We start from the raw sequence: 19352 nt of genomic DNA on the forward strand, positions 1-19352 counted from the left end.
TTATGCGACCTTGACCTTTGAACTTACTTATTTATTCAAACTGAGAAATAAAACGATATCACGATCTTAATTGAACATATGTTTGATGAAACATGATTTGTCTTGGTCAGAGGCTTTATACATTCTATTTACGAGTTTTAGCGGTTTAGTCTACATTTTCTGCAGGGATTGCACCGTCCAATTTCTGCGGGATTGAAACATGGCTGCGCCCATAAAAGTCATATGTTGTTTTTCAGCTACGGCAGATATTTACTGTTAGAGAGCCTACTGCAGATTTTAACAACATGATAAGTTGCATCGGTAGCTCGTGTAGACATTTCATGTCAAAACCAAAGCTGACATGTTACAACTTTCTTCTTTTCTCACGAAACAAGAGTAACAAGAGCTCGAAGAAGGGCTCCAAAAGCAAACGCTATTCTGAAACACTTAACCTCCCGAAAACATCATTCCCTTTATCCCTTAGAGAGGGAGTGGCCACGAAAAGAGAATTGGAGATACAAAAGGTGAAATAATTTTGTGGTGCATTATGCATAAATACCATAAAGAAAAACCCCTAAAAAGCCTGACATTCTTCTAACTATTAAGGCCGAACGGGTTGTTGTCGGCACAGGTACTACAGATATGTACCCAGGTACGTTTCTGTATACAGATGTACCCTAGCCCAAATCAGAATGCAGAAAGGTACCCTAGGATGAGTCCATTCCTCCTCAGGCCGTATTCCACAATGCGCTTTACCGGTTCCTTGGACGCTTACGTATGTGACACATCCTGTAGGCCAAACCGCGGTAAAATTAAACGGCCATAAGCATTGTTATTTTTCTCTCAGTTTTTCCTTTTCATAAATGGATCTGAACTGACATACTATTGTATGGGTGTACATAGTGACGTACATACATTACTCCATAATATTCCACGATGCACAGCCAGAACTACAACATGAACCAGTTTCGGTTTCGGGCATCTTCCCGAGGCAAGGGAGTTAACTGACTTTAAATGTCCAGTTTCCACCCTTGTCGAACTAGGCTGGAATTCCTGGGCTCGATCGTAGCGCCACCAGTGGCTGTTACGAGTTAAATCCCTTCTATGCCTCTCCTATGGACCAATCAGATTCCACCTCTCGTATCACTTGCATTTGCTTCAAACAAAATGGTGGCGCCCAGTCAAGACGATCTGATGGACAGTCAAGATCTATATTGTGAGAAAACGGGTCTTACATCGCGAACTGCATCAAATCACGTGAGCAACTTGATTAAAATCTTGAAAAGATTTGGAAAATATCTGTTGACAACGAGTTAGCATGGTTAGTAGTGCCCATGCTGGGCAAATCCTGCAGTCGACCGAAATCTGCATGACAGTTTACGAAAGGGATTTCAATTTCGTTGCGCGATTTTGATTGGACTATGAATAGACTCGTTAGTCCAGCCAAAATCTTACTCCATAATACCAGCTTAGTTCGGCAAGGGTGGAAACTGGACTTTTATAGTCAGTTAACACTCTTGCCTTGGGAAGATGGGTTTCGGGTGGAGGAATGGGGACTCGTCCTCGGTTTAGGGTACCGGTTACTGAATGTGGCTTGGTTACATTACTGTTTACAGAAACGTACCTGGGGTACATATCTGTAGTACCTGTGCCGACGACCCCTTCATCACTATTAAACCCCAATTACCCGACCCTGCCCGGGTACCCACTGAAGGTCTCAGTTTGGTACATTATGTCCAATCTGAACATGCATACACTGAAGTCAACTGAAGTTGTTTCTTTACTCAAACGTATAAAAGTTAGAAACTATGTGCATAGTCAGAAAGAAATGCAAACATAAGCGACTTTTGTTGTTATTGTATTTAGACAATATAATACGTGACTAACCACAGGTTCAGGAAGTCCTGTGGTTACCTGGGTCCTAATCAGGACCCACCCAATTCAAGTTATTCGTCCAAGCCCAAAGAGCAACCCATTCGATTTTCGGGATGGGTGAAGAATTTCAGGCCACTGTTTTACTGAATTCTTTTTACAGATGCCTTGCTTTGTAGAGAAAAAATAATGTGCCCCTTTTATTGCAGATGTGTCAAAAGAATTCAGTTGGTTAATTTTATTTACTTAAAGAAATTGAGCACCTGTTTATGTGTTAGATCTTGAATAAATAATCAAGCTCAAAAACAAAATGCTGATCTCAAACCAAACTCCTTGTCTACAAACAAGAAACAAACACACAAACTTGTCTACCTCCATTTATCATTAGAACAACCACTGCTATTTTGGTTCATAGAGAAAATAATGTTTTTCTTTGCACAGCAAAAGCGTTCGCTCATCTCGCCGAAGACCTGAGTTCGATTTCCCATATGGGTACAATGTGTGAAGCCCATATATGGTGTTCCCAGCCGTGATATTGCTGGAATATTGCTAAAAGCGGAGTAAAACCATACTCACTCACTTTTCATGGTAGTGAGTGTAATTCTAACAGGATTAGCCTGTTAGCCGGGGATCACTGGTGTATAATCTGTTTAAATAACACTGTAGGCAAAAGAAGATGACACCACTAAACTTGTTCTATGGTGTTTTAATTAGTGGGGGCTTCATCCCAGTACTGAAATAGGTCAAACTGTATATGTTTGTCCAAACTTCTGTAATCATCCTCAGTTGTGAAAAGTATTATGTCTCCAATTCTTGTGATAAATGCCCTGGTCGCTTCTGTCATCATTACCTGGTTTTGAAAGGGACGTCACCATGTCTATCTCTTTTACCACTAATTCAGCGCAGAATTTCTCTCGCTCATCAGCTTGAAATCAAACCAATCAAAACACTCATCAGAGTTTGTCACTGATCAACATTCAAAATCTCAAAGCCCTTGATACATTTAATCATGTAATCTGAATCAGGAGACTGTTGTGAATTAACTGTTTGATTGAATCCTCTTATGAAGAAACCAATACTTATTAAGAGTAAATAAATATCTGCCCCGTGAAGATCCGGGGTAGAGTAGGTCTTCAGCAACCCATGCTTGCCGTAAAAGGTGACTATGCTTGTTGTAAGAGGCGACAAACAGGACCGGGTGGTCAGACTCGCTGACTTGGTTAATGCATGTCATCAATTTTAATTGCAAGGATCGATGCTCATGATATTAATCACTGGAATGTCTGGTCCAGACCGCTGTCATATAGCTGGAATATTGCTGAGTGCGGCCTTAATCAACAAACAAACAAACTAACAAAACAAATAAATATCTTCATGTCACTGTAAAAGAGTAAAATCTGCAGCTCTTGCAACAGTGTTAGCATGTGGTTTCACTCGTCTGATGAGGGCACAGGTGGCCCAGTCGTCTAAGGCGCCGCGATTTGCTGTGCAGAGTTGGGCCCCTGGACACGCCAAAAACCTATGATTGTGGGTTCAAATCCCAGTTCGCCCCGATTATTGTCCCCCGCCGCGCGAAAGCGCGGAGCGGGGGATATAGTATTCACGACCGTCCGTCCGTCCATCCGTACGTCCCACCTGTTTGTTGCCGCGATATCTCAAGAACTAATCGCTGGATTGTCTTCATATTTGGAACAATGGTGTATATACAGACACCGCAGACACCAGTCGGTTTTGGTGACCTTGACCCCATTTTCAAGGTCACAGCAGGCAAATCTGCTTTTGGAGTTGGAAAACGGTGTTGCCGCAATATCTCAAGAACTAATCGCTGGATTGTCTTCATATTTGGTACTATGGTGTATATACAGGCGGGGGACATTTCACCACTTTGTTACAAATACTTGTGTTTCTAGGTTTGTCAGCACCATGCCCGTGCTCGTGGGTTTCACTGAAGTGGTAAATGTCTGAGACCTGCATCACTTCGGGCTTTCCTCCCACATTAAGCTGACACACCGTGATATAACTGGAATACTGTTAAAAGTGGCGTTAAACCCAACTCACTCACTCACTCACTCACTTGTCTGACAGCTTCACATTGACTCCTCGTTGCAGTCTATTTTCTTTTTGTAGACATGTGCGTTTGACAAGTTATACCAATGGCAGCAAGAACAAGATAGAGAAGCGAACTTCGTCCTCCATGATGGTCCCCCATACGCAAATGGAAAACCACATGTTGGGCACGCAGTCAACAAGGTATAGCAATCTGAAGAATTTCCGAACAACTTTTAATACATGAGGACCAATTACCATTAACAGTTTCAACTAGTTAAAGGTTGTTAGTAACTATTCACCATCAGTTGTGTAATGTGACATCTAAAAGTGAAACCATGGTAACAGATTGTTAAATTTAAGGTGAAGTTTGACATGAAAATTGATATTAAGTACTTTGTCATGATCAGCAAGTTGTTGACTGATTTTCTTGGGTCACACACTTGTTCATGGTTCATAGTTTCTCTTCAAGAACAAAAAACAATCGTTGTCTCAAATTCTTGCCATTTTTCTGAACCTAATCATGCCTGAAGTGCAAAACATTAATTTGTAAGAAAGTAAAAAATGTTTGTTGTCAGCCATTGGAACATTTCTGATAGCTTCAAAATTTGACATTTTCCATGATTTTGGTGGACCAGAGAGAGTCTTTATTTCACTCCTTCCTTTGTATTGAGTTTGTCCCTATTATATTCAGAATGCTTCCTTTCTAGATACTGAAAGACATAACTAATCGCTTCAAACTGATGCAAGGTTACAAAGTACACTATGTGCCTGGTTGGGATTGTCATGGCTTACCCATTGAACTTAAAGCTGTGAACCATCAAAAGGAATTATCTCCCCTTGAAATTCGCAAAAAAGGTAAGGTTACAATCATCTCTATTTCCTTGGACTTCCAGATTTGGCCCAGTGATGATCAGTGGTCAGACAGCATTGTAAACAAGATTTGGTTCCATGTGTATAAAAGTTCCAGCTGAACTTTTACAACCAACATTTGTTCTTTGGAGATCGACCGCCTCCGTGGTCTTGTGGTAGAGCGTCCGCCCGGAGAGTGGGAGGTCCGGGGTTTGATCCCCGGTCGCGTGATACCAAAAGAAGTTAAAAGATGGTACTTGTTGTTACCCTGTCTGGCGCTCGACATTAAGGGGCTAAAACAAGGACTGGGCGGCTCGGAGTCAGTATACTGTATCTGAGTGGGGTAATCATGTTGACCTGCGGCATGGTATCTCAGTGAGCTAGTACTATAAATCGGCATCAGTCCGGACTAGTACAAGCAGCCACACACACACACGTGCATGCACGTCGTTATATAAGTGCAATAATCTTGGACGCGACGTTAAACCCAATTTCACCTCACTTCCTTTGGAGATCCATTTCGCGTAAAGTTTTGGTTCACACTGACATTTGTTCCAATCATACAGGAACTTACACACACATATGTTCTACCTTGTGAAACTGTCAAGTGTCTAAAAGGGGGATTTTGTGATGGGGCTATGTTAAAAAACTGGGCTTGGTTATTTTGTTTTTGGTTTTGTTTTTAAGCATGTATAATGGTATAATGGAACAAATACTTCTAATACATTTGTTCAAGTCGGAATAAATGCTCCATAACATTTTAGATTATGTTTATTTGTATTGGGATTGTACAATCTCATTAAAATCAGATCTTAGTTCTCGCTACCGCTAAATAAAGATCTGATTTTAATGAGATTGGGGATTGTATGTCTTAGTTTCCCTGTTTTTCATGATGCATGTTAACAATATACAAGAACATCTCTCATAAACACACCCAAACTATATTCCTGTCGACCAGAACTTTTCACTACAGGGTCGGAACTTTTCACTGCAATTTTATGTATTTAATCCTGATATTTTTTCTGGGTCGGAACTAAATTTGGGAGAACAAAAATATGCTACACCATACCAGTACTCATGGGCTACATACAGTCTTCATCACTTGGGCCTTTGTCTCACCTTAAGTTGACACACCAAGACATAACTGATATACTCACTTGTTGTGTACCTCAGCTGAAACATTTGCCCGTGAAACCATCAGTGTGCAGAAAGAGAGTTTCAAACGCTGGGGTGTGATGGCGGACTGGGGCAGATGCTACACTACACTAGACCGGGACTACCAAGTCAACCAGTGGGAAGCTTTCTTTGATATGTATGAAAAAGTAAGTTCTTAAGTCTTGTATCTCCTCTTAATACTTATGTTGAGCTTATGTTTGGTTAAAGAACCTTAATTTTTGTTAATATTTTGCATTTGATCAGGTGACCACTTTTCTTACTTTTTCGTTAGGTTACACAAATATTATTACTGAAAACAGAGACCATATAATAGAGGGACGGCCCTCACCAACAGTTTATCACTAACCATCAGCGCTACGGCCTGGCATGTAACTGATACACCCCGACACCCTGCTGTTAACCTCCCTGTACCGCTGCAGATGCGCAATAGATGCGCAGACATTCACGACTGGCCATTCTGGTAACCTAATAATATAATAACATAATATCCGGGGTAAGAGTTAATTCCCTTAGCGGAGATTTCTCCGACTACGACCAGCGACAATCCAATAAAAGGACGTCTCTTAGCGGATTACAAAGATTTTTGTATGATATCTCTCATTAGCACATGTCAGTTGGCTGCAAATTATTTGCTGAACATGTGTGTCTTCCGGGACATTTATTTCAATTTACATATCTCATATTATGCTGCAATTGTTAAATATTATAAATAAACAAATATACCAAATCTACTACGAACGCCACAGAAAACTACGATCCGGTAAATTGCACAGGAACTCAGGAAGTGTAAATAAAACTCATTCAGAAGCAGGGAAGACACTTGTAACATATCACCATATTCCCGATGTTCACAAAATATATCTCCAGATTAACTTCATATCTTATAATAAGTCCAGACTAGATTTACTTGCAAAAATGCATGATCACCGACTGGTGTAAATGCTTTACTATTAGCCAGAAAAAAAATGACGCCATATTAATGTTTTTATTTCATGTAAATTCGCTACTATTTTATAATGCTAATAGTTCCAATGAATTAAAAATACACACATTAAACTACGAGCGTTGTTAAATGAATTTTCGATGTGTCTGACAATGGGCTTCGAAAGAATCAAATGTTATTGGTTAATGCCAGTTTGGGGCTAGCAGTGATAATAGGGTTTGCCGGAGCGAGATAAGTTTGACACCTTCGACCTTGTTGTCTGGAACTTCTCTCCCGACGACTGCCGATATAATCCTTCTTTTTTCTTGGCATTTACAAAGCAAATGATAATTTTATAATACAAATATTTCATGTAACGGATTTTTTTTTTTGTATGATGTTTTCATTGTTGTGTAAATACACAAAGTAAGTAGTACCAGTAGTACCTAGTATCAATATTTACACGGCATAAAATAAATAATTGATTAAATGTAGTCATGATTAATACAGACAAAATCTTCAGAAGATAACAAATATGTAGTATTGTAGTATGTAGTATATGCGCGATATGTGATAGCAGCCTATAACTGAAACAAAGTTAAACTTACGAAAAAATGGCGAAAGCAATGGTAAAAAAAATACGCGTCTTACAAAAACAATTCTAATATCATACAATATAAGTCACTTTGTATAATGTTTCAAAAGATATATGCGGATGATAATCACAGACAAAATGCATGTTATTTCGTCTGCTATATGGTAATTTAATTTAAAATATGTGACGTAAAATATGGCCTTGCGCCAAAAATCATACAAAAAAAACTACCGATCGTACCTAAATAACTTTGGTACCAAGCCAAAGGGGAAATCGTGATGAATGTAAAACTATTTAATTCAGGACCGATGATAGGAACACATTCGTCTGAAAGCATGCGGAAATTAAGAGTTGTGGTGTAATTATTTCGGGAAAAGTCAGATTTAGTCCCATTTCTGGAGTCAAAATCTGAAATATCGCATCCGCCCTAAATTTGTAAATGGCACTAAGCCAATTTTTAACATATATCCTTTTTATACACCTTGGTAACCAAGGACTTTCATTGCGAATTAGAGGACGTTATTGAAAATCAAAATCTGCACTTTTGCCGATTTAACATGTGCGCCATTTTGTTCTCTCGGACAAAGACAAAGCGTGATCACAGTCATCAAATACAGTGACAACGACATGCTTTAGGGCACCAACAAATCTCAGTTGTAATGTTAACAATGTTAAGAAATACATGAGTGTAATTTTGTTTTGTAAAATATATCTTTTGCATGGGAAAAAAAGGCGACAGCGATGACTGCAGTTAACGCGTTTCTGTTCGCTTCCGGACAGGCTGCGCAGTACAAGCCGTAGCACTGATGGTTTCGCGCATAGGCTAGAGGGCCGTCCCTCTATTATATGGTCTCTGCTGAAAACTAAACATCACTTTTTGAACTACAGAAAATCAACGACTTAAGTTTTTACCTCATTTGATGTACCCACCTTTTGGGGTTAATTCTTTTTAAGGGGAAAATGCTATCTTTTTACTTTAAGGGGAAAATGCTACCCTTTTGCTTCCAGGGGGAAATGCTACCCTTTTACTTTAAGGAGAAAATGCTATTAGTTTACTTTAAGGGGAAAATGGTACCCATTTGCTTCAGGGGAAAATGGTACCCTTTTGCTTCCAGGGAAAAATGCTATTTTTTTACTTTAAAGGGAAAATGCTACCCCTTTGCTTCAAGGGGAAAATGCTACCCTTTTACTTTAAGGAGAAAATTCTACCCTTTTACTTAAAGGAGAAAATGCTACCCTTTTGCTTTAAGGGGAAAATGCTATCCTTTTACTTTAAGGAGAAAATGCTACCCTTTTACTTTAAGGAGAAAACACTACCCTTTTACTTTAAGGGGAAAATGCTATCCTTTTACTTTAAAGGGAAAATGCTACCCTTTTACTTTAAGGGGAAAATGCTACCCTTTTGCTTTAAGGACAAAATGCTACCCTTTTACTTTAAAGGGAAAATGCTACCCTTTTACTTTAAGGGAAAATGCAACCCTTTTGCTTCAAGGGGAAAATGCTACCCATTTGCTTCAAGGGGAAAACGCTACCCTTTTACTTTAAAGGGAAAATGCTGCCCTTTTACTTTAAGGAGAAAACGCTACCCTTTTACTTTAAAGGGAAAATGCTACCCTTTTACTTTAAAGGGAAAATGCTACCCTTTTACTTTAAGGGAAAATGCAACCCTTTTGCTTCAAGGGGAAAATGCTACCCTTTTGCTTCAAGGGGAAAACGCTACCCTTTTACTTTAAAGGGAAAATGCTGCCCTTTTACTTTAAAGGGAAAATGCTCCCCTTTTGCTTTAAAGGAAAAATGCTACCCTTTTCTTCAAGGGGAAAATGTTTGAGCAAACGCAAGAAAACAAACATAGGGTGTGGGGGTTGCTAAAAAGTGACACAATTTTGGAAAACAACTTTTTTTGGCCTTACTGTATGTTACAAAAAAAAGATTTTCTCAGCACCTTTCATTTTTTTTTGGGTGGGGGGGGGGGGGGGGGGAGAAATACTGCTTTTTGTTGCAGTGGTAACCATCTCTTTAACATGCAAAGATCAGACATTTCAGTTAACATGTGTTTTTACTTGCTTTCAGGGTCTGATTTATGAAGACTATATGCCAGTCTATTGGTCTCCATCGTCAAGGTACATTGTACCAAGCATTAGTTTCCGTTAGTGAATGAATGAGTGAGGTAATATTTATCATCACATTGGCAATATTTCGTCCTTATCGTGACAATGCCTTCCATTAAAATGAGTTGAGTCAAGATATTATGACTGTTGCCCCTTGCTGAAAATGTATTATTTTCATAGATCCAAACTTTAGTCATAATGAATATGATGAAATATTCATCGTCCAGATTATCAGTAGTTGCAAGATGAGCATTGTATTTGTATTCTCAGATTGTATTAGGGTATTTGAATTTTTTAATATATTTCTCACCTCTGACATTAATTCATGCCTGTGTCACAATTGTGAAAAACATTCAGTGGATAGATGAGAAAACAGTGCCTGTGGATTTGTCATTACAGAACCGCTCTGGCAGAGGCAGAACTTGAGTACAATGACCAGCATGTCAGCAGATCTGTGTATGTCAAGTTCCCATTGGTCAGTGTCCCAGGGGAGATAACTCAATGTGTCGGTGAGCATTTACTTTCAAACCTGTATAAACTTGCACGGATGAAGTTTTTATTGCTTTTTAGTCGCATGTATTCACATGTTCCACATGTTAATGTATACTTTTTTGTTTGATGTTTGTTTTGTCAGGATCAGAATGTAAAGTATCGGCCATAGTGTGGACAACAACACCCTGGACGCTTCCCTTCAACCAAGCAATCTGCTATGGCAAAGATATTCGGTGTGTATTAGACATTATAACTCTAAAATCTAGCTATCTGGGTTGCCAGGCAACATCTGGAATAAAATCTAGCTATCTGGGTTGCTAGACAACATCTGGAATAAAATCTAGCTATCTGGGTTGCTAGACAACATCTGGAATAAAATCTAGCTATCTGAGTTGCTAGACAACATCTGGAATAAAATCTAGCTATTTGATTTGCTAGACAACATCTGGAATAAAATCTAGCTATTTGATTTGCTAGACAACATCTGGAATAAAATCTAGCTATTTGATTTGCAAGACAACATCTGGAATAAAATCTAGCTATTTGATTTGCTAGACACATTTTTGAATCAAAAAACGTTAGCAGATTGATTAAAATCCATACCAGTTGAACGTCATGTCATCAGTTGTCAGTGAACAGTCTGACCCTGTGTGCACTTTGACCTACCAATCTGTGTCTTCCATGGTGGTCACAAGAACTCGTATTGTCACATTCACACACAAAAGTTTACCTCTGTGACTTGTGAATTTGTGATGATAATTTCATAAAGTGTCAACAGTGAGATGTACATGATTGCCGTAGAAGGACACTTACCATGAAGACTTTTTGTATAACAGCTACACGGTATGGAAGGATGGCAGTGCAGGGGAGGCAATCCTGTGTGAGGAACAGTTCAGTGAGAAACTCCGATCCTTCCTCCCGGACACGTTCCAGCCTGTAGGCTCCGTACAAGGTAAACACTGGCTCTTTGTGGAGTAATGGCCACTTTAGCAGGAGGAAATAACATAGGTCAGATCGTGTAGGCTCCGTACACGGTAAACGTTGGCTCTGTGTGGAGTAATGGCCACTTTAGCAGTAGGAAATAACATAGGTCAGATCGTGTAGGCTCCGTACAAGGTAAACACTGGCTCTGTGTGGAGTAATGGCTACTTTAGCAGTATGAAATAACATAGGTCAGATCGTGTAGGCTCCGTACAAGGTAAACACTGGCTCTGTGTGGAGTAATGGCTACTTTAGCAGTAGGAAATAACATAGGTCAGATCGTGTAGGCTCCGTACAAGGTAAACACTGGCTCTGTGTGGAGTAATGGCTACTTTAGCAGTATGAAATAACATAGGTCAGATCGTGTAGGCTCCGTACAAGGTAAACACTGGCTCTGTGTGGAGTAATGGCTACTTTAGCAGTAGGAAATAACATAGGTCAGATCGTGTAGGCTCCGTACAAGGTAAACACTGGCTCTGTGTGGAGTAATGGCTACTTTAGCAGTATGAAATAACATAGGTCAGATCGTGTAGGCTCCGTACAAGGTAAACACTGGCTCTGTGTGGAGTAATGGCTACTTTAGCAGTATGAAATAACATAGGTCAGATCGTGTAGGCTCCGTACAAGGTAAACACTGGCTCTGTGTGGAGTAATGGCTACTTTAGCAGTAGGAAATAACATAGGTCAGATCGTGTAGGCTCCGTACAAGGTAAACACTGGCTCTGTGTGGAGTAATGGCTACTTTAGCAGTATGAAATAACATAGGTCAGATCGTGTAGGCTCCGTACAAGGTAAACTTTGGCTCTGTGTGGAGTAATGGCCACTTTAGCAGTAGGAAATAACATAGGTCAGATCGTGTTGGCTCCGTACAAGGTAAACTTTGGCTCTGTGTGGAGTAATGGCCACTTTAGCAGTAGGAAATAACATAGGTCAGATCGTGTAGGCTCCGTACAAGGTAAACACTGGCTCTGTGTGGAGTAATGGCCACTTTAGCAGTAGGAAATAACATAGGTCAGATCGTGTAGGCTCCGTACAAGGTAAACACTGGCTCTGTGTGGAGTAATGGCCACTTTAGCAGTAGGAAATAACATAGGTCAGATCGTGTTGGCTCCGTACAAGGTAAACACTGGCTCTGTGTGGAGTAATGGCTACTTTAGCAGTAGGAAATAACATAGGTCAGATCGTGTAGGCTCCGTACAAGGTAAACACTGGCTCTGTGTGGAGTAATGGCTACTTTAGCAGTAGGAAATAACATAGGTCAGATCGTGTAGGCTCCGTACAAGGTAAACACTGGCTCTGTGTGGAGTAATGGCCACTTTAGCAGTAGGAAATAACATAGGTCAGATCGTGTTGGCTCCGTACAAGGTAAACACTGGCTCTGTGTGGAGTAATGGCTACTTTAGCAGTAGGAAATAACATAGGTCAGATCGTGTAGGCTCCGTACAAGGTAAACACTGGCTCTGTGTGGAGTAATGGCCACTTTAGCAATAGGAAATAACATAGGTCAGATCGTGTTGGCTCCGTACAAGGTAAACACTGGCTCTGTGTGGAGTAATGGCTACTTTAGCAGTAGGAAATAACATAGGTCAGATCGTGTTGGCTCCGTACAAGGTAAACACTGGCTCTGTGTGGAGTAATGGCCACTTTAGCAGTAGGAAATAACATAGGTCAGATCGTGTAGGCTCCGTACAAGGTAAACACTGGCTCTGTGTGGAGTAATGGCCACTTTAGCAGTAGGAAATAACATAGGTCAGATCGTGTTGGCTCCGTACAAGGTAAACACTGGCTCTGTGTGGAGTAATGGCTACTTTAGCAGTAGGAAATAACATAGGTCAGATCGTGTAGGCTCCGTACAAGGTAAACACTGGCTCTGTGTGGAGTAATGGCCACTTTAGCAATAGGAAATAACATAGGTCAGATCGTGTTGGCTCCGTACAAGGTAAACACTGGCTCTGTGTGGAGTAATGGCTACTTTAGCAGTAGGAAATAACATAGGTCAGATCGTGTTGGCTCCGTACAAGGTAAACACTGGCTCTGTGTGGAGTAATGGCTACTTTAGCAATAGGAAATAACATAGGTCAGATCGTGTAGGCTCCGTACAAGGTAAACACTGGCTCTGTGTGGAGTAATGGCTACTTTAGCAGTAGGAAATAACATAGGTCAGATCGTGTTGGCTCCGTACAAGGTAAACACTGGCTCTGTGTGGAGTAATGGCCACTTTAGCAGTATGAAATAACATAGGTCAGATCGTGTAGGCTCCGTACAAGGTAAACACTGGCTCTGTGTGGAGTAATGGCTACTTTAGCAATAGGAAATAACATAGGTCAGATCGTGTAGGCTCCGTACAAGGTAAACACTGGCTCTGTGTGGAGTAATGGCCACTTTAGCAGTAGGAAATAACATAGGTCAGATCGTGTAGGCTCCGTACAAGGTAAACACTGGCTCTGTGTGGAGTAATGGCCACTTTAGCAGGAGGAAATAACATAGGTCAGATCGTGTAGGCTCCGTACAAGGTAAACACTGGCTCTGTGTGGAGTAATGGCCACTTTAGCAGTAGGGTTTGTTTGTTTGTTTGTTTGTTGTTTAACGCTACAGTCAGCAATATTCCAACTATATGACAGTGGTCTGTAAATAATCAAGTCTGGACCAGACAATCCAGTGATTGACATCATGAGCATCGATCCATGCAATTGGGAGACGATGACATGCATCAACCAAGTCAGCGAACCTGACCACCCGATCCCGTTAGTCGCCTTTTATGACAAGCATAGTCACCTTTTAAGGCAAGCATGGGTTGCTGAAGACCTATTCTACCCCGGATCTTCTACTCCATAACTATTTATTGATTAAAAATCTGATTTGTTTTTTATCTTAATAATCAGTTTCTCTTTGAAGCTGCAATTAGAAGCTGTAGTATTAGTTAAGACGGGATTGTATTATGGTTTATCATTACTAGTACCCCCATCATGTCAAAATGTTTTATTTGAAGAATAACGTAGTTGAAATCCATGGTGTCCACCCACCTATTTTCTTTGTAAGGGGTTTACGGCTAAAGACATCCTACAATGTGTTTGATAAAATATTATTGAAAATATTAATACATAGTTGTTATACCTTTGTTGGAATTTTGTTTCTGATTGCTTTTCTAATCCATCAAAGGTGGTATGATTGGACAAATTAAATAAAATGTGAACTGTTTTTGTTTATTTTACTGATTGTGTTTTTTTTGCTGTGGTTGATTAAATCTGTAAGCCAAAATTACGAAAAGTGTTCCCTGAGCTAGTCATCTGCTTTTAGATTGAAGATCATCGTAATATAAAAACTAGCAAGAATCTAATCCCTCAAGTATTGTTTCATATGATACCTTTGCAGGAGAGGTGTTGAAAAACTCCATCTACACACATCCCTTGACCGAGCGGAAGCTCCCACTGTTGGCAGGAAGTCATGTGACCAGTGGGAAGGGAACGGGATTGGTCCACACAGCACCAGCTCATGGCCATGAAGACTTCCAGCTAGCTGTCAAATATGGCCTCCCTGTAGTAAGGATTACTTCGGACTACGTTGCAGGGGGCAGTGATCATTGCTCATCTTTGTGTTCATCCCGAAATATTTTGCAATAATCATTTATTTCAGCCTGAGTTGCGTGATCACTACAAACTTGATCTAAGGATCTAAATATAGCTCTATGTTTGTATGAGTCATGTCCTAATGGGAGTTGGCCCAGTCGTCTAAGGCACCACAATTCACCGTGCAGAGTTGCATCCCTTGATCTCCCCGGAAACCTATGATTGTGGGTTCGAATCCCGGTTCGCCCTGATTATGTGTCTAGGTCTGTCAGCACCACACCCGTTCTTGTTTCACCGAAGTGGTAAACTTCTGAGACCTGCATCACTTGGGGCTTTACGCTCACGTCCAGCTGACACGCTGTGATATAACTGGAGTGCTGTTCAAAGCGTCATTAAACGCAACTCACTCGCTCACTCTACATATAATTGCATTGTAAACTCAAGGAAACCATATCAATGTAATTGAAGTGTGAATGAATGTTGTTTAATGCTGTTTTCAATTTGCAATTATCCATGAGCATAAACGATCCCCGTTAGAATCATACCCCATCCTTTTAATTCTTGCATGGATTTTGCAGTTTAGTGTATAAGCATCATTTGGAGTGGCGTTGAAAAAAATGTGTCCTTTATCATGTTAATATGACATGAGCATAGCGTTTGTGTGTTGCAGGAGTGTCATGTAGATGAGAGGGGCAGGTATATGGACAGTGTTTGTATGTTGCAGGATTGTCATGTAGATGAAAGAGGCAGGTATATGGACTGTGTGTGTTGCAGGATTGTCATGTAGATGAGAGGGGCAGGTATATGGACTGTATGTTGCAGGATTGTCATGTAGATGAGAGAGGCAGGTATATGGACAGTGTGTTGCAGGATTGTCATGTAGATGAGAGAGGCAGGTATATGGACAGTGTTTGTGTGTTGCAGGATTGTCATATAGATGAGAGAGGCAGGTATATGAACTGTGTTTGTGTGTTGCAGGATTGTCATGTAGATGAGAGAGGCAGGTATATGGACAGTGTTTGTGTGTTGCAGGATTGTCATGTAGATGAGAGAGGCAGGTATACAGACAGTGTTTGTGTGTTGCAGGATTGTCATGTAGATGAGAGAGGCAGGTCTATGGACAGTGTTTGTGTGTTGCAGGATTGTCATGTAGATGAGAGAGGCAGGTATACAGACAGTGTTTGTGTGTTGCAGGATTGTCATGTAGATGAGAGAGGCAGGTATATGGACAGTGTTTGTGTGTTGCAGGATTGTCATGTAGATGAGAGGGGCAGGTATATGGACAGTGTTTGTGTGTTGCAGGATTGTCATGTAGATGAGAGAGGCAGGTATATGGACAGTGTGTTGCAGGATTGTCATGTAGATGAGAGAGGCAGGTATATGGACAGTGTTTGTGTGTTGCAGGATTGTCATATAGATGAGAGAGGCAGGTATATGGACAGTGTTTGTGTGTTGCAGGATTGTCATGTAGATGAGAGAGGCAGGTATATGGACAGTGTTTGTGTGTTGCAGGATTGTCATGTTGATGAGAGAGGCAGGTATATGGACAGTGTTTGTGTGTTGCAGGATTGTCATGTAGATGAGAGAGGCAGGTATATGGACAGTGTTTGTGTGTTGCAGGATTGTCATATAGATGAGAGAGGCAGGTATATGGACTGTGTTTGTGTGTTGCAGGATTGTCATGTAGATGAGAGAGGCAGGTATATGGACAGTGTTTGTGTGTTGCAGGATTGTCATGTAGATGAGAGAGGCAGGTATACAGACAGTGTTTGTGTGTTGCAGGATTGTCATGTAGATGAGAGAGGCAGGTCTATGGACAGTGTTTGTGTGTTGCAGGATTGTCATGTAGATGAGAGAGGCAGGTATACAGACAGTGTTTGTGTGTTGCAGGATTGTCATGTAGATGAGAGAGGCAGGTATATGGACAGTGTTTGTGTGTTGCAGGATTGTCATGTAGATGAGAGGGGCAGGTATATGGACAGTGTTTGTGTGTTGCAGGATTGTCATGTAGATGAGAGAGGCAGGTATATGGACAGTGTGTTGCAGGATTGTCATGTAGATGAGAGAGGCAGGTATATGGACAGTGTTTGTGTGTTGCAGGATTGTCATATAGATGAGAGAGGCAGGTATATGGACTGTGTTTGTGTGTTGCAGGATTGTCATGTAGATGAGAGAGGCAGGTATATGGACAGTGTTTGTGTGTTGCAGGATTGTCATGTTGATGAGAGAGGCAGGTATATGGACAGTGTTTGTGTGTTGCAGGATTGTCATGTAGATGAGAGAGGCAGGTATATGGACAGTGTTTGTGTGTTGCAGGATTGTCATGTAGATGAGAGAGGCAGGTATATGGACAGTGTGTTGCATGTAGATGAGAGAGGCAGGTATATGGACTGTGTTTGTGTGTTGCAGGATTGTCATGTAGATGAGAGAGGCAGGTATATGGACAGTGTTTGTGTGTTGCAGGATTGTCATGTAGATGAGAGAGGCAGATATATGGACAGTGTGTTTCAGGATTGTCATGTAGATGAGAGAGGCAGGTATATGGACAGTGTTTGTGTGTTGCAGGATTGTCATGTAGATGAGAGATGCAGGTAAATGGACAGTGTTTATGTGTTGCAGGATTGTCATGTAGATGAGAGAGGCAGGTATATGGACTGTGTTTATGTGTTGCAGGATTGTCATGTAGATGAGAGGGGCAGGTATATGGACAGTGTTTGTGTGTTGCAGGATTGTCATGTAGATGAGAGAGGCAGGTATATGGACTGTGTTTATGTGTTGCAGGATTGTCATGTAGATGAGAGGGGCAGGTATATGGACAGTGTTTGTGTGTTGCAGGATTGTCATGTAGAATTGAGAGGCAGGTATATGGACAGTGTTTGTGTGTTGCAGGATTGTCATGTAGAATTGAGAGGCAGGTAAATGGACAGTGTTTATGTGTTGCAGGATTGTCATGTAGATGAGAGGGGCAGGTATATGGACAGTGTTTGTGTGTTGCAGGATTGTCATGTAGATGAGAGGGGCAGGTATATGGACAGTGTTTGTGTGTTGCAGGATTGTCATGTAGATGAGAGGGGCAGGTATATGGACAGTGTTTGTGTGTTGCAGGATTGTCATGTAGATGAGAGGGGCAGGTATATGGACAGTGTTTGTGTGTTGCAGGATTGTCATGTAGATGAGAGGGGCAGGTATATGGACAGTGTTTGTGTGTTGCAGGATTGTCATGTAGATGAGAGGGGCAGGTATATGGACAGTGCTGGTGCTCACCTGGCAGGTAAAACTGTTGGTGACGATGCAGATGATACAGGTAATTATATATTAGATGATCAAAACTATCACTAGTTTATTAGTTTTTCTGTCTGACTTTTCTATGTGTATAAGAAGGATTAGAATAAGTGACTTGGGGCTCTCGCCACTCGCAATATTCCAGCAACATCACGGGGGGTGGGGGGATGGAGGACAAACACAGGTCCTTGGTGTGATGAGTGGACACTTTAACCACTAGCCTACCCCACCAAAACTCCAGGGTTAGAAATTCCTTGTATTTAGAATGGCACAGTTATTGTCAAAATTGCACAGTTACCATAAGTTCCCAATGCCTGGTGGACACTCTTAGAAATCATCCTTCACAACACCAATACCTGGTGACAGTGTTTGTTATATGAAAACACAAATAAACATGACAAACACATGGAGAACCATCAACATTCGCGTAGTATGATTCACCCAAATTTGGGATTCGGAAATTTGAAAGGATATTATCAACTTAAACGAAATGGAAGGGTGCATATTTCTTACAACTGCTTACTATCAAGCCTTTAATGGCATTCACTGAGTACAAATATGATCAAAAGTATTCATCTTGTTGACACGCTTCAATTGCAAAGGGCACACTAAACATTTTCATCAGTGCCCTATGCCACCCCCTAGTGTTGAGCCAGCTGGGGGCCCACGTCCTACACCTGGAGGAGTTCGTGCACAGCTACCCCTACGACTGGCGGACCAAGAAGCCGGTGATTATACGAGCCAGCAAGCAGTGGTTCGTCAACACTTCCAAACTCAGGGACAGGGCTGTGGTAAGTGGATTACAGTAGCCATTTCATGAAAGTGGAATAAAATTGAATTTTGATAAGGCTGTAAACAAGTTATGTATGCGTTAGCGCCCTCTTCAAGGATGATATAGACTTCAGTGCACGAGGGGGTGAAAAACAAACTGATACCATGTGGGCCTTGAGCTTGATATGCTTAATGTGAGGATGTAAAACCAAGGCTTGCTATCCTCTTGTCTGAATTGAATCTTTCCAACCTCAGCTGACCCTGAAGATCCGGGGTAGAATAGGTCTTCAGCAACCTATGCTTGCTGTAAAAGGCGACTATGCTTGTCGTAAGAGATGACTAAAGGAATCGGGTGGTCAGGCTGGCTGACTTGGTTGATGCATGTCATCGAATCCCAATTGCTCATGATATTAATCACTAGATGTATGGTCCAGACTCGATTATTTACAGACCACCGTCATATAGCTTTAATATTGCTGAGTGCGGCGTCAAACAACAAACCAACCAACCAATCCAACCTCAGCACATTCCATGAGCAGGGTCGCTATGAAGACTTCACAACCCATCAAAACAATAGACATAACACACCCTAGTGGTATAAATTGATGTAACAACTCAACTCATGTAGGTGTATGGATCAAGCTCCTCACAGCATTATCCCGTTCGCGGAGCTCTCTATACTATCGCTTCCACCAGTCAAAGCTCCCCAC

At 41.1% G+C, this 19352-nt stretch overlaps 1 protein-coding gene across 3 annotated transcripts in view; it reads left to right on the top strand.

Annotated features, from left to right (window-relative positions):
- The first annotated feature begins 197 nt into the window (after positions 1-197).
- The window catches only part of LOC124148757 (isoleucine--tRNA ligase, mitochondrial-like), a 34922-nt gene continuing 15767 nt past the window's right edge, over positions 198-19352 (top strand). The window contains exons 1-11 of one of the 3 annotated variants that reach the window (XM_048403087.1): positions 198-503; positions 3979-4101; positions 4608-4755; positions 5923-6071; positions 9513-9562; positions 9950-10059; positions 10185-10275; positions 10879-10994; positions 14396-14562; positions 17803-17893; positions 18517-18662. In XM_048403087.1, coding sequence (XP_048259044.1) covers positions 285-503; positions 3979-4101; positions 4608-4755; positions 5923-6071; positions 9513-9562; positions 9950-10059; positions 10185-10275; positions 10879-10994; positions 14396-14562; positions 17803-17893; positions 18517-18662 — 1410 coding nt within the window. In that variant the 5' untranslated portion in view covers positions 198-284. Of the gene's footprint in view, positions 504-3978; positions 4102-4607; positions 4756-5922; positions 6072-9512; positions 9563-9949; positions 10060-10184; positions 10276-10878; positions 10995-14395; positions 14563-15459; positions 16878-16970; positions 17478-17802; positions 17894-18516; positions 18663-19352 lie in introns of those variants that run through there. The other 2 variants (XM_048403088.1, XM_048403089.1) reach the window with 2 other exon arrangements.

This window comes from Haliotis rufescens, unplaced genomic scaffold (assembly GCF_023055435.1).
Source record: "Haliotis rufescens isolate VD_foot unplaced genomic scaffold, xgHalRufe1.0.p SCAF_3, whole genome shotgun sequence".
Classification (NCBI taxonomy): Eukaryota; Metazoa; Mollusca; class Gastropoda; order Lepetellida; family Haliotidae; genus Haliotis; species Haliotis rufescens.